General features: G+C 34.2%; 1 protein-coding gene across 3 annotated transcripts in view; it reads right to left on the reverse strand.

The window, feature by feature from the left end:
- Positions 1-18,946, reverse strand: part of KCNH7 (potassium voltage-gated channel subfamily H member 7) — a gene marked incomplete at both ends in the record, with an annotated part of 403,917 nt that overhangs the window by 123,853 nt on the left and 261,118 nt on the right. For all 3 annotated transcript variants that reach the window (XM_084235091.1, XM_084235090.1, XM_084235092.1), the window contains one exon: positions 18,193-18,348. In XM_084235091.1, coding sequence (XP_084091217.1) covers positions 18,193-18,348 — 156 coding nt within the window. The remainder of the gene's footprint in view (positions 1-18,192; positions 18,349-18,946) is intronic.

Genomic DNA, 18,946 nt, shown 5'->3' on the forward strand with positions numbered 1-18,946 from the left:
CTCTTCTTTTTTTTAATGCTACAAAGTATGACAGCATACCTGACCATGGTAAATAAATTTCCATGAGCAGATAAATTTATAATGCACTTCCATTTTGACTTTGGAGAAACAAAATATTTAATTGCTCTATCTTAATTAGAGAACTTTATCCTCTTGGAACTGTACTGAACCAGATTTACCAAAAAATAATTGATGGTGTAGAACTCTGTAGCTCCTAGAAATGGCAAACTCTACAACAGGGCCCAGATACCTGATAACTTTTTTGTTAACTTTACCTCTTTGCAGAGGTTATTAACTGCTACTATTCTGATCTTAGAGCATACAAAGATATATTTTCAAACTCTTCATCATGTAGTGAAAACATCTATTACAGAAAATTTTAGAATTAAGCAGGTTAATTCATTACTTTAAGATTTCATTTGTGGGTTAGTACTTAACAATGTTAAATATAATTGAAATGAATTCATCTTTCTGGTAAAAGATATGACACAATGCACAGATTAAACTGCAAGTACATTCAGCATTAAATTCTGGATTAATAAATGTAGACATGAGGAACCAATCTGTGAAAATAAGGTTAAATAACAATGCATCATGCTAACTGTTTTGCAAGCATTCTTACATAATTTTACTAACAACTTTTATATACTCAAGTAAATTGCCAAGATAAAAATTGGTGAACTGAATCAAAGTTATTTGATTGTTTTTTAATGCACATGGAATTGAGTTATAAAGCAGTTTACAAATCAATTTTGCTAGCTTATTACAATACACTGAAGGTCAATGCTTGCTTTTATTCATTTTTCATCAGTCACATTACCCTCCTTCTTTAAAAACAATTCACTGCTTTTCTTAAATTAATGACCACACAGGCATTTAGTTTCCTCCTATAGTTTAATCATATCCAAGGTGGTGCAGATGGTCTTTTCTGCATCACTAGGTTAATATGACCATGTTATATTGCATTACAGATTTAGTTGTCTAACTTTAGCTCACCCGGAAAGAATACACATGGAGAATTTTGCTCAATGCTAACACCTTCAAGCATGAAATATAAAACATAGATCAGTATAATCCTGCTATGGCCCTTAACACTAAAAACACCCTTGTAAGTTAAGTCTATAAATCTGTAAGTGGACTATATTTCCCTTCTAAATTAAATAATTAAAATAGATATATTCAGCCTCTTACCATTAAACTTTTCAATAAATCTGAAATAACAACAAGATCATTTTTTCATACCTTTTTTTTTGCACATTCCAGAAAGAGAACTGTTAAGTACTGATAAAGTACTTACATGCACGAAATCTGTTTAATTATAATTTTCATTGAAGAGAATAAATCACTTCTAACATACAATATCTTATAATTAACTACTACTGTAATGTGTTCCTCAGGTCATGTCATTTTTGTGTTGTGGCTGAATATAAACTTGGTTGTTACTCTTTATGTATCTTATGTCATTTTCAACTAAACACTTTTTACTTCTCAACCAGGAAGACAGGTATTTCATTCTCTTTGCAAGACTATAATAATGACTCCAATTTCTATGTGCCAAGATGTTAAATAATTGGTCAAATAGGATAACAAAGTAAAGTTAGAATAAAACAGCAGTTTTATTGATTTAACATCAGTGTTACGCAAGATTTGGTGTTTTTGTGGGTCATGAAAGTCTACATGAGAATCTAGTAAGAATGACTTTCTTGTCTAAATAAAAGTAGATAAATACACACATATAACTTTGTCTAACAAACTCCTCTTCCCCAACTAAAAACCTTCTATTGACATCACTTAGAATTCCTTAGGAGTACCTGACTCATAATATTCCTTCCAGTTTTGAGCTTATTTGGTTATATATTGTGCTAACTACATAGCTCATAAAATTATAATGATCTTAACTACATTTCTGCCCTATATTGTAGGGCAATGGGATTTTTAAAAATATTTTACTAACCTCCAAATTCTGAAGGCCTCATCAATCTGAACTGTTATTTGCCACCCTTCCACCCCCCAGACCTGGTTCTTATCTGGTATAGTTTGAAAGAAAATTATTGTGTGAATTTTGTCCTCAACCAGATTTTCTAATTTAGTAATATACCTAAGAATATAAAAAAACATAGCATTTCCTGCAGTTAAACAAAGATTTCTGAAATTTCTTTCATTTATTCCTAACCTTTGAAGTCCCTCACAACACACCTACAAATTTCCAGTCACTTCCTTTGTTCAATTTCTTGTCATTCTTTTTTTTTTCCCCTAAAGATTTATTTATTATTTATGCATACAAGAACTGGGGTACAGGCCAGAGGTGTGGGGGGTGAGAAGATTCGCCAGAGACAGAGTTGGAAACAGAACAGGCAGATTGACCTAAATACACTGCTGAGGGGAGCAGCAGGTGAGACAGGAGAGGTCTGCTGTGCCATGTAAGTTGATCCCTGGCCAGGGATTGAACTTGTGCAGCAGTGGCTGCAGATAGCTTCATAGATTGAGTGTTAACCCTTTGTGCCACCAGAGAGGCCCCAATTTCTTGTCATTCTTACATACTCTTGGAACTTGGATTATCTAGCAATTTTACTATTAAAGCCTATTATAACATAAATTAGAAGTAATTTACCATTTTGAGGGGGATTTCTGAGTTGTATTAAGGACTGAAAAGTAGAGAGAAACTTAATTTTGAGCACTTATGCAAACTAGAGGAAATAAATAGTGGGGTAAGGAGAGGACATATGTGGGTATGCAGGGTGGGGAAGTAGAGTGGTGAGTGTTGTGTAGACCATAGCAGAGGATTTCTCTATATAGGATTGGGGTGCTGGCAAGTTTTTAGATAAGATTCCTGACAAGGGACTGAATAAAAAGTTTCATAGGGAACATTCTCAAGAGATGTGTCAGTTTACCTGGTCTTTGTCTCTGGGCTATTTCTGTCCGAAAAGATAACCAAGGTTATCACCTTGGGTAAGGCAATCCCTGACTATGACTACAAGGCCCAGCAAGAGACAACGTCTTCTATCATTCACATCTGAAATTCTAGTAGTAAGTGTTCACAGCCTCAAGAACAGTATCCTGATCATGGCACAGTGTCTATAGTACAAATAGGGGAAGGATAGACAGTTTTTAGTGTGAAAATACTATGATATAAATCAAAAGTCTACTATCTGCTATTATCACAAAAATGAGACCTCATGAATTAATGTCAGTGTACCTTTCTATAAATCTGAGTGTTTACAAGTCTGACACTTGAAAGCCTTAAAAGCACATTGAGACATTTTTTTAGACAAAGCATTCTTTATGTGTAGAAAAACATGACTTTAATCTGAATCTGGATCAGAGAAAACAATAGACCAAAATTTACAGGGGACACAAATTTGATGTAAGAATTGACATAACTGCCTGTTCTTTTCAGAGGGAGTATCTTTAAGGAGATTCCAAGCAAGGAGATGAGACTTTCCTACTCCAAAGATTTAAGAAATGTACAATGCAATCCATGGGCTAATAATAGAGCAACTGAGAATATTATCAAAGAAGACTGTAATTAGCAGTTAGGCTGGGAAAAAGCATATTTCAATGTGAATTCGGTACTGACCTGGCTAACCTGGTTAGTGCAGCCTGTGGGGTCCTGCTGTTAGTGACAACTGATCATCTGGGAGTCCATTGACCTTGTAAATCCCCAGTTAAGTGTGGGAACTTTTAAAGGACCCTGTGTGGTCAGTAATACTTTGAAAGTTTAAAACTTCTGGGGTATTCTCAAAGGCTAGAGATATTAGAGAAAATATAAAATTTTACACTAGGTCATGGTCCTCAGTGTAGGACCGTGTCAAACTCTTGAAGAAGCCATGTTAGCTCTGACACAGAAATGCAGGATGCACAGGTATGGAAGTCGGGGAAGTTAGTGTTACAGTAGACTCCATGGGTGCATCACAGGAGAAAATGCAGCACGAACTTCTGGGACAAGTTTACACATGCTCATGTGCTGGAGATTATTTCTTCCAACTTCATCAGATCATCGTGAGAACAAGAAGCAAAAACAGATTTCAGATAAGGCAGAATACAGGACAGGGTGGTAGACTGCTTTAGTCACCGAAGGTTAAAAACTCAGAGATGTTGGACTGGAAATAAAAGCAAAGGTATCAGTCATTGCCTAATACACCTAATTAGTTTTCTATGTGGTAACTGTTTAATAAATCAATGTATTATTTACCAAGACTGTTATTTTGTTTCCCTTTGATGGATTTCTTTTCCAAATACCAAGTTAAAGAGTCCATTTAAGTTGTATCAAAGAAATAACATTAATCTAGATTGACCTGGGGTGACTGTGCAGTCATCACATCCACAGGGACTCTTGTGATGGAGTTTTCCAAACACAAATGGATCAGACACCAGTTACCCAAAACTGTATGAATAAGGACTGTGCCTGATTTGGGTGTTGCTAAGTAACAAAATTTTCCAAATGATATGCACACGGGGACTCTCTGGAATGGATATGACAATTTAAGCAGCCATTAACATTCATTGTTAATGAAGGGATAATGCATATTTCTTTCAGCTACCAGCAATTTTCTTCATCTCAGAAATATATATCTTGCTCAAATCCTAGGGGGAAATATGAAGTTGATTGTAACCTATAACTGGGCTTTTCCCAGAGTTCTTTTTGTATCCATGTTATGTTTCTTTTTTCGATATCAAAATTAATCTTTTAAAAAAGGGAACTTCCAAATACATGATAACAGTAAATAGTTATGTTGTGAAACCTTTAATTAAATTCATCTGAATAATAGATTGTTTCTATAGTAATGTTCCCTGAGTGGGAAACTGTGTATTACTACTGCAGCTCCTCATCTTTGAATTAAAGAATGACTTTCAGCTCCAGTAGAGAATAGTAAAAATACTGTGAATGCCCTTTTAAAAACCAGTTCTACAGAAAATCTTTGTTCCATTGCTTGAGGTCTGAAAACTGAGATACCAATTTGAGGGAGTAATGTAGCTATTCAGGCAAATATATATTTTATGTGTCAATTATCAGAATGTTGAGTCCAAAGCATATGAATACATTTTTAGTGGCTTAAATTAGCTAGATAATTGCCTAAATTACCAACTATATTTTGTGTGTATAGACTTAGCTTCAATCAAAGCTTTTAGAGTAATTCAAACTTTTATTTTAGTAAGCATAAAAGTAAATTTTCTTTTGATTTGGAGAGTATAATTTTAATCATTTCAAAGATAATGGAATGTCCTTTATAGTACCTTAATAAGATTAAATGAAAAAGTTCAGCCTTTGAAGTTACTGTGAGAATAGCATATGATAGAAATTTAACTTTATAGTCTTACATATTCCTTATCTTAAATTAGTAGTTCTCTAACTTTAGTGGTATCAGAATGACCTGGGATAGATGGCTGAATTTCTGTGTTTCTGGGTCAGCTATTCTGGTGAAGGCCCACAAACTTGAATTTCAGACATGTTTCAAGATGATGTTATGGTCTTACACTTAGAGAATCACTGACTTAGACAATGTGGTTACTGCTCATTCAGTGAGAAACAACAGCAATTACTCAACATGAAAATAAATTTGTCATCAATTTATTTATAGATTTCACAATATGTGTTGGAACTTACTATTTGCAAATGTTGGGGATACATCATAGAAAATAAAGACATCTTTGCTATGAACTAGTGATTAAGGGTCACCTTAATAAGGTGGGCATTATCTACTTTTTCACAATCTACTTCTATCTATATATTTATTCCAGGCCTTTATTTATATCACTCATTTATGTTACTTGCTTAGTAGGCAGATGTGTGACCAATGTACTTGTAGGGATAGATATGAGGTACCATGATGTCATATGGGCGGGGATAGACAATGTCTGTATGAGTAAGGAATACCCCACAAATGAAGAGCCCTTTAGTGAAAGTGCTAAAGGAATAAGACATTGTAGTAGAGGGCACACCATGTTTTACAATAAGAAGACATAAAATATATGGTAGTTCCAGTGACCCACTACTGAAATATGGAATATGATGTAAGGGTGATGAAGCTAAAGAAGTGTCAGAGGCCGTGTCACAATGAGTCATCTGTATAATGTACAGGACTTTGAAGGTTTATATTTGTTGGCAATAGAAAATCACTGTAAAGAATAAAAACATAGAGTATTATGCCTGATGAAACAATAGCACAACATGTGATCCTGAGAGTAGGAGGCTGAGAGCAGGGATACCAATGATGTAGTCATTGCATTCACCCAAAAAATATGTGTTGAAGGTATGAATAGACAATCAAGCAGGCTCTGTGAGAGAAACTCACAAACTGTGCTTGACAGAATTTGATCACTCTTTGATTTGAAAATCTTAGAGAAAAGGAAAAAGTTTAGCTTGATGCTCAGATTTCTGACTTAGGTGGCTTGGAGAATGACACCACTCATAATGTTTGAAGAGCAAGAGTTCTTGGTGTGATGGGGTAGATGGTGTGATTGTAGCTGGAGATGGGAAGACAAGTCTTAGCTTGAAATGCTAATCTTCCAGAAATGCTAAAATCTTCCAGAAGATATTTTCAGTGGGCTGCTGGAAATAGGAGGTTCTAAGTAATGAGAAAAGTCTAGAGAAATGTATGGGCTAAAGATATTATTTGTGAGGGGTCTTTGCCCTTCAGGTTACAGGTAAGTTCATCAAGTAAGGTATATAAGGGTGACAACTAAGATATATATATAAAATACTAAATGAAGCTCTGGAATAAACAAATAGCATTTAAGAATAAAGTAAGACAAACAAGAAAACGATACCAAAAAAAAAAAAAAAAAAAAAAACCAGAAGAGAGAGAATGGAATCAAACTTAAAGAAGCTAGAGGGCAACATAAGGAGCAACACATGCTGGAATAATTGCCTGTACCAATACAAATGCCTATGGGAAGAGATTGCAAGGAATATGAAGAAAACCAGGTGTAAACACACAGTGAGGAGAGGTGAGGACTGTGGCTTACTGGGGGGTGCATACTTCATCTCAAGGGGTGGCCAGTATTCTGTTCCAGCTTATTGAGAACATGTAATCAGATACTCATATTTTTCCATGTAAGCTAGAGATCTTAATTTTGTGTGTGATCTTCCCATTTTTTTTATGTTGGCAACAAACTCCACTAATTAAAACTTTGAGAAAATATTATATGATATAAACACAATGTGTCTGTTGAAATACAGGCTACTTTCAGCAGGAGAATGAGCAAAAGGGAATGAGTCAGTAGAAAACATTGGTGAGAGAGGAGGGTGTTGTTGAGGGCAAATTTTAAAGTATGGGGTCTGGGTTTCAACTGGAGATTTGAGCCTCAGACAGGGTTTTTTTTCCCCAGATGCTGAGATAAATTTGTTGAGGGTGGGTTTAATAAAGGAGTTTCTGCCCATGCCCTGCCCCTACTCTGAGATGTGGAAGATGAGGCTAAAATATGGGGGCAAAGGAATGGATTTAAGGTAAGTGAAATAAGAAACCTGCTTGGTAAAAGTTTGTAATACCTGCTTTGGACAAGACATGAAGGTCCTGGGGAAAAACTAAATAGATCTCATGTATAGTTCTGACAAGCAGTATAGCGACTTGTATGTTTACAAGTGATAAAATTCATTTGTGTGTGTGTGTGTGCACGCGCGCGTGCGTGTGTGTGTATAAGGGACCTTAAACTTGGGCTTGTTCTCCTGTTTAAAAATGTTTCAAGTTTAATAAAATGCTTATTTACAGTGATGGTAATAGTAAAACTATTTTAAATTGGTAGGAAGAGTGGAAATATTATTAATTTTAAAATGTATTTGGTGGCACGAGCTTAATGTCAACTTTTCATTGACTTTTTGATTTTAAAACAAGATTTAAAAAGTAGAATATGCTCATTTTCTGCTTGGTATATATTTTTAAATCGAGGATTCCTTGTTTTATTTAGGTTGCCCCAACCTCCTCAGAATTTTTTTAACAAATTAAACTGTGTGTATATGCATGTATTTGTGTGTGTGTGTGCGCGTGTGCGCTCATGTACCAGACAGGTGATCTGTAAAATAGAAGGAATAACAACCCAACATAACTTGTAAATAATTTTAAATGAAGAAACTTCTCTGAAGAGGAAATGCAAATGGCCAACAGGCATATGAAAAAATGTTCAACATCACTTGTCATCAGGGAAATGCAAATCAAAACTACCATGAGATACCATCTTACACCAGTGAGAATGGCACATATTAAAAAAACTAGCAACAACAAATGTTGGCGAGGGTGTGGAGAAAAAGGAACTCTTCTGCACTGTTGGTGGGAGTGCAAACTGGTCCAACCACTGTGGAAAGCTGTGTGGAGATTTCTGGACCTACTAAACATAGAGCTTCCATATGATCCAGCAATTCCACTCCTAGGTATTTACCCAAAGGACACAGAAACATCAATTCCAAACAACACCTGCACCCCTATGTTTATAGCAGCACTGTTTACAATAGCTAAGCTTTGGAAACAACCCAAATGCCCAAAAATAGATGACTGGATCAAGAAGATGTGGTACATATATACCATGGAATATTACTCAGCATTCAAAAAAGATAAACACATGCAATTTGCTGCAACATGGATGGCGCTGGAAGGGATCATGCTCAGCGAAATAAGCCAAAAAGAAAAAGAAAAATACCGGATGGTCTCACTCATAGCAGGAATCTAGAAAACTTAAATAAGGGACCAGGAAAATGAATAACTATAAGAAAGTGAAAATCAAAATCAACAAAAAACTATGAACCAGAGACACTTTTAGGGGGGCGGGGGCGGGAGGGGAGGGATTGGGGTCAGAATGGGGGGCTGCAATTGTATGGGGAATATAACAATAAAATTTATAAAAAAAAATAAAATAAAAAAAAATAAAATTTCTAAATAAAAAAAATAATTTTAAATGAAACAAGATACATTATCTAAAATAATAAAAACAAAACCCTCTTAAACTTAGTGAAAATTAAAGAAATTAATTGTGCAAGCAAGAACATGATACCTTCCTCATTGTACAAGTATTTCATAGCACCAGACATCAGAGCAGAAAACAAATGAACACATTTTCTCATTGTTAGTAGCACTTTTAGATGTGGTCCCTTTCTGTTTGTAAGAAAAATAAAACCTCTTCTACTCTGAATCATTTTCATTTCTTAGATTACAGAGTTTTTATAGAACTCATCAATAAGAAGAGTTTAATTATATCTTTTATTTGGCATTTATATTTATTTCGTAGCAACTAATTGACTCAACTGTGAAGTCATTATCATCTTGATAGTAGTTATTAATTTGATAGATCAAAATAATACCCTCTTCTGTTCTTCTATCATTCCAGTGGACATAAGTTATCTGTTTGTAGCTGATCCCATATCCTTGACTGAGAATAAATCTGTGAAAAATTAACTTTTCCCAAAGAAAGATACTTTTGCTTGGTTCCTGACACTGAAACTAGGTATTTTTATTAAGAAATTATTTACCACATCATTCAATACAGAACAAATCTCTAGGTTTCTAGAATTTGCTCAGTTCAATTTATCATAGCTCCCCTTTTATTATCCATCTTTTCTATTGTATTCTTAATCCCAATTTAATATTTCACTTATTTTTAAATTTTCTGTATTGCAACTTCACATTTTTTTTCCTTTATTTGCCTACAATTCAGAAGAGACAGTTAAATTTAAAGAAACACAAATTTTCTCAAATAAACAATAATCTTTCCCCCACTACTCTTAAGTCTCACCACTCTGGGGAACATGTGCACACATACACATACACACATAGACACTCTTTATTTAGATAAGAAATTAACATTTTGAGGCAAAGATGTTTCTACTAAAACAGGGTATATTAACATTTTATTTTACTATTCTTTGCTTGTTTCAGTCTCCACCATTGGAACAATAATGTTGAAAATAACCAATATCATTGTTTTACACAGGTAGAAAATTTAACTTTAAGGAAAAAAATCAATAGAAACTTGCAAAAACTCAGAAATAATACAAGATAGAAACTGGATAGTATCAGAACCTAATAAGTATAATGTGTCTCTCTTTACCTTTTCTGCTTGATTTAACAATCAGCTCTTCAAAAATGATACCAAGTAAAGGGAAATTTAGAACATATAATGATAGAAAGGTATAATCAAAACCAGTATAGTGGTTGCAAATAATAGGCTTTGTAATGCTCTGGAAAAATTTTATCTGCATATTTTTCTCTCTAATGACTGCCTGTATGAGTGACAACTGTAATGTAAAAAAAAAAAAAAAACCACTCATGTTCACAAAATAAGACAACATCTCTATTGAATTTGCTGTGATTTGTATAAGATGCTATTCTCAACATGGTTTAAAGTAGCACAGAGTATGTATTATATCTTGGGAAGCTACTATATAGATCACCTTCCACTCATGAGCTCAAAGTTTTTCATTTGTATTTCAGTTTGAAGCGAATACTTTATTTTTTGAAAGTTCCATTCTTTGTTATGCTGCCCTACAACTCTCCCTTTTTCACTTCCATCCAATCATATTGACTAGGCAAGACAACTATTTTATGGGAAAGATGAAGAATTTGAGAAGATAATGAAACAAAACTAAGAAACACATCAAACAAATTATCCTTTTGACATTCAGAACCAAAATATTTACTGACATTAGCTAAATTATATTCTCAGGAATTGGTTAATAATAACTGAACTTGTTAGTAAGAAATATGAAGATATCAAAATAGCCACTAACTTAAAGGACATACTTTAGGATAGGAATAGTTTTTTTAATAGTAGTTAAATTTTGTTTCTAAATATATTACTTGGGAGACTGACAAATTGATGATTTTGAGAGAGAGTTTCCCCAAGTGTAATATTGTTCAGAGGAAGACATTCAGAATATTAGAATTGTATTACATTAATACATTTGTCCCAATATTATTTTAACAGAACATTGTATAGTCATTTAGACATACCTAAGGAAGTAACTGATACTATAAAAAATCTTCAGTTGATGTACATTTGATTTAGGATTATACTTATATTTACAACATAAGCTTTTGGGAATGTATATTTACTTTATATATACTTTGCTTTCTAAATTTATAAATAATATTTTTTAAATATTAAATTTTTGTAATAAAACTTCTGGCTTTGGCTTCCCACAGATAATGATATGAACCTAAATCCAATATCCTCACAAATCACCCTAAAAAACCATTTGAGAACAAGGGAGATAAAAATGTCCATAAATATGTCTAAAGAGTAATTAGAGAAAGTTAATTATAAATTTCAAATTGTATGCAAAAAAAGAAACCAAGACCCACAAACTTGGTTCAAGAGAATTCACAATAGTAGAGAATCAGGCAGAAACTAAGTAAAAAAAGAAGTATAAAAATTTCTTTGGATTAATAGGGCATGTATAAAATAACATTTACCCTCAGAATAAGAGGGTTCAACACTGAGTAAGAAACACTGACAGCATACCTATGACCTGAATCTATATAGCACTGGTAACTAAAAAAACAATAGAAAATGCCTTGAAAAAATGTACAACCCCTGGTAATAGTTTGGGAAATGTACTACTTGGAGAGGTGGAAGAAACTTCAAAGGTGGACTTGTCCTTGGAGGCTTAGTGATAAGGAAGCAACTAAATATAAATATACTTATTCTATACAATTTATAGAATAAGTAAAGACAACTCCAAATTTACAAATTATTTGCAATATATCAGTGTGCATTTGAACTGAAAAGGTAAGACACTCAAATAAAACTCATTTTCTTTGCACCTCACCAGATTTCCTGTTAATTCTTTTCCAAGAAAGTGTTTAATAAATGGTAAATGAGAAAAATCTAACACAGGACAAAGATATAATAAGGAAAAACAGAAGATGGGAATAAAAGTATACTTTGTAGAGGAGATATGCTAAAAATGTACTTATGAAACAGAATAGATTTATAACCAAAAATTAATTGATTTTTTTTCTTAAAGATTTATTCATTTATGCACACAAGAACTGGGGTACAGGCCAGAGATGCAGGGGGTGAGAGGATCCACCAGATACAGAGTGGGGAACAGAAGAGGCATACCGACTGAAATACACTGCTAAGGGGAGCAGAGGGCAAGACAGGAGAGATCTGCTTCGTCCTTTTATTGATATTTTTAAACCAGTAATTGAAGGTCTGAAATATGATTATGAACAGGAAATTCAAAAATGTCGGATAAAAATTAGACAAACCAGAAGAAAATACAAAGCAAGAAGTGAAAGAACTCAGGTAATAAATTCAGGAAAGAAAAAAAATAATCTAAAAAATTAAGACCATACTGCAAGTTAACCATAAGATACAGAGGTTTGATGAAAGAGAAGGCAAGAAAATAAATCAGAAATAAGGATAGAATAAAGGACCAGGAAGAAAGCAATATATCCGAAAAGCAGATAAAGAAGGTTCAATATGCATATTATTTGAGTGCAAGAAGAAGAAAAACAAGCAAGTAAAAAGAAATAAAACAGAAATTAACATTATAATTCAATAAACTTTAACATGTGATGAGATGAAATCTGATGCCAGAGGTGGTGGCAATAATAATAATAGCTATTTTTTATTATTGATAATGATGCAGTTTGCTTTGTAATGTTGACTTATTAATCATAGACAGCAACCTATCTTCAAGTAATAATACAAAACAATTTACATGAATATATGTGAGATGTGACTATGATAGTAAATATTAAAAAAGCAATATTCATAAAACAGAAATTAGATGAGATACCAGGAAGGATAGAGAGAAGTATTCTAATAATAGAATGTTTTAATATATTTCTTTAAATCCAGGGCACATGTAAAGGACAGGAAATAACTAAAGATATAAAAAACTTAAAGATTATAATTATAAAGCTTTAAAAATATATATCGGGCCTCCCTGGTGGTGCAATAGGCTAAGCACAGCACTGTGAAGCTATCCTCAGCCTTTGCAACACGAGTTCAATCCCTGGCCAGGGAAGTGACACACATGGCACAGCAGACCTCTCCTGTCTTGCCCGCTGCTCCCCTCAGCAGTGTATTTCAGTCAGTCTGCCTGTTCTGCTCCCCACTCTGTCTCTGGTGAATCTGCTGACCCCTCATCTCTGGCCTGTACCCCAGTTCTTGCATGCATGCACAAATAAATCTTTAAAAAATTAAAAAATAAAAATATATATTAATTTTTGTATACTAATATTCTCAAATACTACTCTTTTAATGTTCACATGGGTCATTCATATAAATTGATCAAATAATAAAAGACAAACAAATCTCAGTAAATTATAACAGAAATAATACAAACACCATTTTATGTGCATAGGACAATAAAACTAGACATTTTAAACCAGAATAAAACAATATATTTTTAACACAAAAAATACAAAAATGTTTTTTATACAAAAGACCCCCAAATAGTAAAAACATTCCTGAGGGAAAAAAGAACAAAAGAAAAGTATCACACTCCCTGACTTCAAATTATACCTCAAAGTGAAAGTAATTAAAATAGCATGAAATTGGAGTAAAAAACTGACACTCAGATCAATGAAGAGCCCAGAAGTGAAAACACAAAACATATGGACAACTAATTTACAACAAACGAGCCAAGACTGTATAGAGAAAAGAAATTCTCTACAATAAACGGTGTTAGAAAAACTGAACAGCAACATGCAAAACAATGAAACTAAACCCCTGTCTAGCACTAAAAGCAAAAAGGAATTCAAAGTGGATTAAAGTCTTGCATGTAAGACCTGAAATCATAAAATACAAGAAGAAAACATGGGTGATACTCCCCATGACATCAACCTTAGGGATGTGTTTGGGGATTTGACCCTTATGACAAAGGAAACAAAAGCAAAAATAAGCAAATGGAATTTCATCAAACTGAAAAATTTCTTCAAGTAAAAGAAACATTAAAATTAAAAGGCATCCTACTGAATGGGAGAATACAACTACCAATGTTACTTCTGATAATGGGTAAATATATAAAATAGACAAAAAACCCCAAAAATCCATGATCAAAAAATAGGCAGAAGATGGGCCTCCCTGGTGGTGCAAGGGTTAAATTCATAGCACTATCAAACTATCTCCAGCCACTTTAGCATGAGTTTGATCCCAGACCAGGGAGCTAGCCCACATGGCTCAGCAGACCTCTCCTATCTTGCCTGCTGCTCTCCTCAGCAGTGTATTTCAGTAGATTCACCTGTCCTGCTCCCCACTCTGTCTCTGGTGAATCCTCTCACCCCTGCATCTCTGGTCTACACCCCAGTTCTTGTATGCATAAATAAATAAATAAAAATCTTTAGGAAAAAATAGCAGGAGAGCTAAGTAGACTTCAAAAAAATATAAAGGTGGCAAAAAAAGGCACATAAAAATATGTTCTTCATCTCTTATTATTAGAGAAATGGAAATCAAAATAGCATCAAGCTATCACTCATACGTGTGTGAATGGCTAGGATCCAAATCACAAGAGACAATTCTTGAAGTGGGTATGGAGAAAAAGGGAACTTTATACACACTGTTGATGGGATTGTAAATTGGTGTAGTCATTATGAAATGGAATATAGAGATTCCTCAAAAAATTAAAAATAGAAATTCCATACTACCCAGTTATACCACTTCTGTATATTTACTCTCCAAAATACAAAAGATATTATCTTGACTATGGTGACCACATCTGAGTGGAGAAATCCTATTGTAGGGTAAAGAAAATGTCAGGCTTTTCTGCCCTTCCGCCATCAGGATAGATGATGGATCCTTGTCCTGAATGCATGCCTGATGGCCGGCACCTGGAATAGGGTGTGGGCATAGGTAGATGGAATTCAGCTGAGCTAAGACTGTGCTTTTAAGGGCGGCGTCACGGGGGGACGCCAGCAGCCCCAGCCAGCAGCAGCAGAACCTGAAGGAGAAGCCGAAGCAGAAGCAGAGAACGCCAGAGAGCCCAGATAGAGTAAAGACTTGCTGGGGGCTGGGAGGCCTGCCAGCCTCCCAGCCCCCCAGCCAGCACCCCTGCCTGCCATATGCCTGGTGAACCCCAAATAAAAGACCTGCAAAACCACTGAGGACTCTGACTCCTCCTTTACCCGGTCTGCATGGGATCAGAAAACCTGCACTGTGTCCAGTCCTGCCCTCTACACCTATGTTGTGAAAAAATAAACAAGGATGTAAACTAGTGATACATCATTAATAATAATAAAAAAAAGAAAAACAGTCAACTAGCCCACATAGGAAAAAAACCCAAAAACATTATTTCAAAGAGTTATTTGCACCCCTGTATTTATTGCCTCACTATTTACAATAGCCAAGAACTGGAAACAAATGAGGTGCCTAACAACTGACTAATGGATAAAGATGTGGTACTGGAGTCCAGAAAAATGGCAAAAAAGTGAAGACACCAGGCTTACTTCCTCTATATATTCATAAATAAATTAAACCAAAACAAAGTAAACAATCTTGAAAGGTAAATGGATTACTATCACATACAACAGGAGCAACACTGAAGCAGAAAGGAGTAGGAAAATTGTAATTAAACTGGTTAGCAGTGATACCCAGGCAGCACAATGCACAAAAGGAAGGGGAGGTTGCTGTGTGGTTTCTCTCTCCTATAGATAAGCAGTGGCACATGCCACATCAGAGACTTTGGAGACCCGGTACACCATTGGAGAAGGGGTTGCAGAGAGCTGGAGAGTAAGACAGAGGATACACTACTGGAGAAATATAGTAGTAAGGGTGTAGAGTGATGATTACTATATTGAGTCTGAGGCTACCAATTTCAAACAGTTGGATCCAAACAGCTGTGAGAGCCAGATTTTATCAACTGTGCTTCCTCCTGTAAGAAGCTCCTATTTTCCGTCTTAGTCTGTGATGTTCAAAACACCTGCCTTATCCCCAAATGAGGCCAAAACCAAGATAACAACTGAATGTTCTCACTAACTAGAGCTTATTAAATCTGGATGTTAACAACAGGAGCATATACCCCAGGGCAAGGCTCTGTACTCAAAACCATAGAGAATAATTCCCAACCTGTGACCCTGTCTCAACTACTGTCCTCACTCACCACTACATTTAGTGCTTAACCACAGCCTAGAAGTTAAGGGTGACATGAGATTATCCATGACATTTTGACTGAGGTATCGGCCTAGGCAAGGGGATCACTGAAGATCCTCACCATATAACTTGTATACTCATAGCACTATAGGAAGCTTGAAATCTTCATGCTCCCTGGAAGTAAAATTTTGGTGCTTTACTGCCCCTGTTCTTTCTGCCTATTACCCCATACCAGCACCAGTGCCACAGTCATTTGAGAGGTGCAAAGGTATCAGTCTGTGAAATAAAAGATACCCAAATATCCTAAATCTAAGGTAATACCCAGCTTCTTATTGGAGGGATATAAAGTCTACATTAAGAAAAGAAAATGAAATTGCCTATCACATCCATTAAAAAAACAAAGAGAAAGAAAAAGTAGAACATATCACAAATGCTGGAGAAAATTTTAATTCAGCAGAACTCCAAAATATGCCTTCAGAGGAGTGTATGCTAACAGTTATAACCATGTTTGCTGAATTAAGTTAAACAATGAAATGAGGTAAAACAGGAACACAACAATTGAGAAAATATGAGACTGTTACAACTAGAACTAATGGATCTAAAAATACTGTAATTGAGTTAGAAAGTACAATATTGGGCCTCAACAATAGACAAATGCAAGTAATAGAGAATTAATGAGCTTGAAAGCACAGTTGTGTCAGAGCTTTTTTGGAATAACCTAAAGAGAGATAATGCTTGTATCATAGGGGTTCCAGAAGCAGAAGAGAAAGAAAAAGCATAAAAATTTTATTTAAAGAAATAATTGCTGTAAATGATCTCAATCTGGGAAATGAACCATATGTCCTGATTCAGGAGACTCAAAGAATTCCAAACAAAATAATGCCAGGCAGACACATTCTAAGACACATTAAAATAAAACTGAAGAGAGTCAATGACAAGGACTCATTGAGAAAAAAAAAAAAAGAGTAATCCATCAGAGAACACCAAACAGATTGCCCACAGACATTTCAAAAGAAAATTTACAGCCAAGAAGGGACTGGCAGGAGTACTTAAAGTAGTCAAAAACAAAAATTCCCAACCTAGAATATTTTACCTGGCAAAATTAACATTCTTGATGGAAAAGTAAAGTGCTTCATCAAAAAGCAATATCTAAAAATAGTGTGATTCTGAAGGATAAATAGACCAACAGAATAGACTAGAATGTCTAGAAATAGACTCAAACACATAAGGAAGTTTAGTATGTGATAACAGTGGCATCTCATACTAGTAGTAAAAAGACTTTTTAAATAAATGATGTTAGACAACTGTATAGTTACTGATAAAAAATAAGCTAAACTTAAAATCAATCACAGCCCCTAAAAAATAAAACCACACAAGTGCTAGGAAAAAAAATAATGTTCTTTACAAACTTAAAGTGGTGAAAACTTTTCCAATTGTGACTCAGTAATTACAAAAAATCACAAGAAAGACAAGACAAATTACTTGCTGGGGAAATGATTTGCAACTTATCCTACAATTTGAGAAAAGATGACAAAAACCCAACAATGTATCCACCAAATGGACAGCTAACAGTATAAGACAGAATGTTTAAAATATATGAACCTCACCCATACTGAGAGAAATGTAAACTAAAACAAATTGAGGTACTACTTCTCACCTATAATAAAGATAAAAATTAGGAAGACTGACTCATTCAGCTAGCATGGCTTGAGGACAAAGGTCTAACACATTGCAGGTGGTAATACAAAATGGTTCAAATCATATGCAGGGGAATTTGTTAGTATCCAAAAAATATCACATATGTATTTATCCTTTGACCCAGGAATCCCACATAAAGGATTCTACCTGAAGATATTTTGTCCAAGAATATACGAATACTACTATGAAAATATATTTGCACAATTCTTTCTGTGTGGAAACAACTTACATGTTTATCAGTGGGGGCTGGTTGCATTAACTAAGTTATAGCTACATCAAATGGTTTTTAAAACAACCATAAATTATGTAAAGCACCAAAAGTTAATAGTATTTATGGCTTTTATAAACATAAAATTATTTTACTTAACATTTGGATATATTTTGAGAACTGGTTTGAAATGAAGAATGCATTGAGATTATTACAGTAGCAGAATATAAGAAACATTTTGCACATCGTCTTTTACTTACGGTTTACACTTTTGACTGGTAATATTGGGTTAGCCCTCTCAGGGGAGGCAGCATTTTCTTCATCTGTCACATATTCAAAATTGATGATGAACATCATAGCCACTCCCTCTTGGTTTTTCACTGGAATTATGTGAGTGTTACAAATGAAAGTGGATCCTACAGGGATGAAAAATGAATGTTAGGTCAAACATGTTTCCATTTTGACATATCACCAACAATACAAATCTAAATAACTCTTCCTAGAATTTTCTACTTAGTGCAACTCATAAAATACTTTATATTTTATATATTTTTTCATATATTTACTTAAAAAATGTACAAATTTTGCCAGAAAGTATGTATGGACAAATTCAGTTACTATACTATAGAAGAATAGAATATGACATCTACAACTCTAATAGTTAGTATGGGAAATAAGACATTTTCTTTAACTTTCTAGGAAAAAACCTTAGCTTTTTCTTATATAGTTTTATTTAATCTGAATCTCTATAAATTACAGCTGTATAAACAATGAAGAAAACTCATGTTGTCTCATCTTGATTTTAGCATTAAGTAAATTATTTCCTTTTTTCTCCTTTAATTTTTGGTCATAAAATAGTAAATTATTGATTCTGTCTTAAATACGTTCCTATAATTCTTTCCATTTTTGTGCAAGTTCACAATGAACAAATCATAGTGATTTTGATGGCAATCTAATAGAAAGCCACAATAAAATTTTGTCTCTATTGCACAAATATGATCTTCAACCAGTACC

The sequence above is a fragment of the Talpa europaea genome (genome assembly GCF_964194135.1).
Source record: "Talpa europaea genome assembly, chromosome: 1".
Taxonomy (NCBI): domain Eukaryota; kingdom Metazoa; phylum Chordata; class Mammalia; order Eulipotyphla; family Talpidae; genus Talpa; species Talpa europaea.